This window comes from Notothenia rossii (assembly GCF_949606895.1).
Source record: "Notothenia rossii genome assembly, chromosome: 9".
NCBI lineage: Eukaryota > Metazoa > Chordata > Actinopteri > Perciformes > Nototheniidae > Notothenia > Notothenia rossii.
Genome location: NC_136907.1, coordinates 525,949 through 530,948, shown reverse-complemented (window position 1 = coordinate 530,948; position 5,000 = coordinate 525,949). Strand labels below are relative to the sequence as shown.

At 45.8% G+C, this 5,000-nt stretch overlaps 1 protein-coding gene across 1 annotated transcript in view; it reads right to left on the bottom strand.

Annotated features, from left to right (window-relative positions):
- Positions 1-2,901: 2,901 nt before the first annotated feature.
- LOC307018390 (GTPase IMAP family member 8-like) overlaps positions 2,902-5,000 on the bottom strand; it is a gene marked incomplete at its 3' end in the record, with an annotated part of 25,472 nt that continues 23,373 nt past the window's right edge. The window contains exons 3-5 of the mRNA XM_079648621.1: positions 4,142-4,717; positions 2,957-3,858; positions 2,902-2,916 (exon numbers count right to left, since the gene is read on the bottom strand). Coding sequence (XP_079504747.1) covers positions 2,902-2,916; positions 2,957-3,858; positions 4,142-4,717 — 1,493 coding nt within the window. The remainder of the gene's footprint in view (positions 2,917-2,956; positions 3,859-4,141; positions 4,718-5,000) is intronic.

The following is a 5,000-nucleotide window of genomic DNA, read 5'->3' as shown; positions in this document are numbered from 1 at the left end:
CTACATCAACATGTGTCCCCTCTTCTACATGTCTCTTCTACATCAACATGTGTCCCCTCTTCTCCATGTCTCTTCTACATCAACATGTGTCCCCCTCTTCTCCATGTCTCTTCTACATCAACATGTGTCCCCCTCTTCTTCATGTCTCTTCTACATCAACATGTGTCCCCTCTTCTCCATGTCTCTTCTACATCAACATGTGTCCCCTCTTCTCCATGTCTCTTCTACATCAACATGTGTTCCCTCTTCTCCATGTCTCTTCTACATCAACATGTGTCCCCCTCTTCTTCATGTCTCTTCTACATCAACATGTGTCCCCTCTTCTCCATGTCTCTTCTACATCAACATGTGTCCCCCTCTTCTTCATGTCTCTTCTACATCAACATGTGTCCCCTCTTCTCCATGTCTCTTCTACATCAACATGTGTCCCCCTCTTCTTCATGTCTCTTCTACATCAACATGTGTCCCCTCTTCTTCATGTCTCTTCTACATCAACATGTGTCCCCTCTTCTTCATGTCTCTTCTACATCAACATGTGTCCCCTCTTCTTCATGTCTCTTCTACATCAACATGTGTCCCCTCTTCTCCATGTCTCTTCTACATCAACATGTGTCCCCTCTTCTTCATGTCTCTTCTACATCAACATGTGTCCCCTCTTCTTCATGTCTCTTCTACATCAACATGTGTCCCCTCTTCTCCATGTCTCTTCTACATCAACATGTGTCCCCTCTTCTTCATGTCTCTTCTACATCAACATGTGTCCCCTCTTCTCCATGTCTCTTCTACATCAACATGTGTCCCCTCTTCTTCATGTCTCTTCTACATCAACATGTGTCCCCTCTGAGATTCTCTCTCTTTTTGATCCATTTCTATAAAAACCTGTCTGAAAATGAGCTGATCAGATTTTGGCCACTTGATGATTTCATAACGATGTTTTGTCTCGTGTGACCATTAGCCAATCAGCAACCAAGGTAACCCCCCCCCCCCCCCCCCCTTATCACCTGAATCTCCTCCTAGAGCTCCATTGAGTTCTTTGTAACCAAATCTCTCTCAGAGGGGCGTGGGGAGGGGCTCCTTATTTTCATCTAAAGTAACAGACAGAGAATCAGCACTTTGGAAACAGGGCTGAAACAGAGGGGATTATGGGTAATGCTGCAATGATCTGTTTGGTGTTTCAGCCAATCAGAGACAGGCTCTGGATATATCTGAGAGCTGTGATATATCGATGAAGAAGAGGAGGATGGGGGACCTTTAATACCCTCCATACTTCCATCTAGATACTTTTTTAGACTTTTATTGTGAAGTTCTGTTGTGTGTTTCCAGAAGCCCCCCCCCCCCCCCCCCCCCCCCCCCAGTCATATTTATATTTATTCATTCCTCTATATGGACTGAGCAACTCATTTCTAAAAAGCAAAACATATTCTTGTAGATCTCAAAGCCCTTGAACCTTGAACCACTGTTTGAGTTCAGGGACCAAAGAAATCAAACAGTGGTTCAAGTTTCTAACGTCTAGAAACCAGGATGGAGGTTCACCTGAAGGTGTGGGAGACCCAGGCCTGGCCGGAGGTCTCTGAGAACAAAAGATGGACTCCTCTCAGGTCAAGTTCAACTCTTTATTACAGATCACACAAGTCATCTCTTAAAGGTACAGAGTCTGATCGAATCAAAAGACACAACAACATCTGTCAAGAGTTTCCTGTCATTCACTGATCAATAACTGTATATTAGCTGTTATTATTACATCCACTTGAAATCATATTCTTCTCTGGTCTCACTGGAAAACACCAGCTGCTTCCTCTCTGCAGATCATTTACACACGGATCAAATAAAGACTCAAGTCCATCAATAAAGGATTATAAAACAGTACTTGAGTTAATAATTGTGAGTATAGAAGAATCAGAGTACATTAACAGTGCATATAGGATCAATAATAACAACATTAAATGATTATACTGATATGAATGCATTTGTGAGTTTATATAAGATAAACTAAAGTGTAAATTCAGAAGAAGTTCTGACTTCCTGAATGGTTCTGATTTAGCTTTAAAGGAACTGATGAAGTACTTCCTGTTTGACCCCTGAGACCTCCTTCATTTCAGAGAGAACGCCCACTAACTGCTCTGACTTTTACACTGAGGGTCTCTTGGTCAGGGGTCTCCAGTGAAGGTTCCACTGACTCACTGTTAATTTGTTTATCGTCACTGTACAGCATGTATCCTACTGCTCCTGCTCCTACTGCTACTGCTCCTCCTACTGCTGCTCCGATTACTATTGCTTTTGCTGTTGCTCCTACTGCTCCTACTGCTCCTACTGCTCCTACTGCTCCTGCTCCTACTGCTCCTACTGCTCCTACTGCTCCTGCTCCTACTGCTCCTACTGCTCCTACTGCTCCTACTGCTCCTGCTCCTACTGCTCCTACTGCTCCTACTGCTCCTACTGCTCCTGCTGCTGCTCCTACTGCTCCTACTGCTCCTGCTCCTACTGCTCCTACTGCTCCTACTGCTCCTACTGCTCCTACTGCTCCTGCTCCTACTGCTCCTACTGCTCCTGCTGCTCCTACTGCTCCTACTGCTCCTACTGCTCCTACTGCTCCTACTGCTCCTACTGCTCCTGCTCCTACTGCTCCTACTGCTCCTGCTGCTCCTACTGCTCCTACTGCTCCTGCTCCTACTGCTCCTACTGCTCCTGCTGCTCCTACTGCTCCTACTGCTCCTGCTCCTACTGCTCCTACTGCTCCTGCTCCTACTGCTCCTACTGCTCCTGCTGCTCCTACTGCTCCTACTGCTCCTACTGCTCCTGCTCCTACTGCTCCTGCTCCTACTGCTCCTACTGCTCCTGCTCCTGCTCCTACTGCTCCTGCTGCTCCTACTGCTACTCCTAGTACTGCTACTACTCCTAGTATTACTGCTCCTGCTCCTGCTCCAATCAATATATAAGGAATAATTTTCTCCCATACTATTTCTTTTGGGTCACTACCAGCACCTGACAGGTTCCTTTCCTCTCTAAGGGAGGTCTCAGCCATCCTGAACATCCTTTCCTCTCTAAGGGAGGCCTCAGCCATCCTTAACATCCTTTCCTCTCTAAGGAAGGTCTCAGCCATCCTTAACATCCTTTCCTCTCTAAGGAAGGTCTCAGCCATCCTTAACATCCTTTCCTCTCTAAGGAAGGTCTCAGCCATCCTTAACATCCTTTCCTCTCTAAGGGAGGCCTCAGCCATCCTTAACATCCTTTCCTCTCTAAGGAAGGTCTCAGCCATCTTGAACATCTGGTCTGTGTAGTGCTGACCTCCGTTAGCTGAGACCATCTCATCTATCTTAGACAGGAAGGCTCTGACCTGCTCTCTGCTTCTCTTGGTGTTGTTGTCAAACACACAGTATCTACCTCCACACATGGAGACCAGCTCAGAGACATGTCTGTTAGAAAGGATCAGACTCTCAATGGACTGACCTTCTTTGAGGGCGTCACCATGAGTGAAAAGCACCATGGAGTACTTCAGAGCATCGCCTCTAAAGAGTTTAGGAAGGAGCTCAAACAGCTTGATGTCTGCTTCAGTGATTCTGCCTACTCTGACCACGATAACGAAGGCATGGACTCCTGGACTCGCCTCGACCACAGACTTCATGATCTGCAGGTACAACTGCTCTGGAGTCAGATGTTTATCAGTGAACCCTGGAGTATCAACCACCGTGACCTTACAGCCCTCCACTGAGGCGGATGCAGAGGTCGTCTCTTTACTGACTGAATCAAACCCAGCAGCTGATTCAAACCTCTCAGATCTCAGGATGGTGTTTCCAGAGGAACTTTTCCCAGCTCCAGGGAGACCCAGCATCACGATCCTCCTCTCTTTGGGAACACCAGCTGGGAGACAGAAACACGGTGAGACAGTAAATCTCTGCACATGTGCTGTCAGTCAAACAGCTCTAACCAGAATATGAATGTGTTTCTGAATAACAGAAGCTGGTCTCAAACACTTTAACATCTAACACCATCAGCTGGTAAGATTCACTCTGAACGTTACTGAACGTTAATAAAGACGTTACTGAACGTTAATAAAGACGTTAGTGAACGTTAATAAAGACGTTAGTGAACGTTAATAAAGACGTTAGTGAACGTTAATAAAGAGCAATGGACTGAACAGTACCTGGTGAATCAGGTTGATCCTCAGTTTTCAGGTGTTCAGACTTCAGCAGCAGATTTCTGATTTGTTCTTCATCACCAGACTTATTGTTGAAGAGGTGATATCTCCCATCAAACATCTGAACAACTTTAGGAAGCTGAGCTTCATCTCCTTCTGCAAAGATGAAATCATCCAAAGTCTGTCCCTCTAAAGCATCTCCTCCAGTGAAGAGGAGGTAACTCCTCTCTAAGCCCCTGCCCCCGAGGACTTCCATTGCTGTCTTCAGCGCCTCCTGGTCTTCCTTTGTGAAGCGTCCGACTCTGAGGGTCACCAGAAACAGACAGCGCCTGGAGGACCTCAGGAGATCCTGACAGAAGTCTTCAATCTTCTCTGTTTCCTTGCTGTCTAATATTCCTGGAGTGTCGACCACTGAGATCTGTTTCCCAAACACACTTCCTGTTTGTTCAGAGATTTCTGTGGTCAATGACCTTAAACACAGCTCAGACTGAAACTCTGCTCGTCCCAGGATGGTGTTTCCTGAAGCACTTTTACCAACTCCTGTTTTTCCGAGCAGGACGATGGTGAGATCTGGATCAGTGACTGAAGATCAGAAAACATATGAACTTTAAAAGCAGCTGTTAGGAATCACTCTGAAATCTCACTGTGTCAGTTACTGAACATTAATAAAGATGTTACTGAACATTAATAAAGAGCATTGGACAGCACATTACCTTGTGGATCAGGTTGTTCAGCCTTCAGCTGCTGACTTCTGGATTGTTTTGCATCGTCAGACTCATTGTTGCCCTGGTCAAACATTTTAACTACTTCTGGAAACTTTGATTTTTCTTAACTTTTACCAACTCCTGTTTTTCCGAGCAGGACG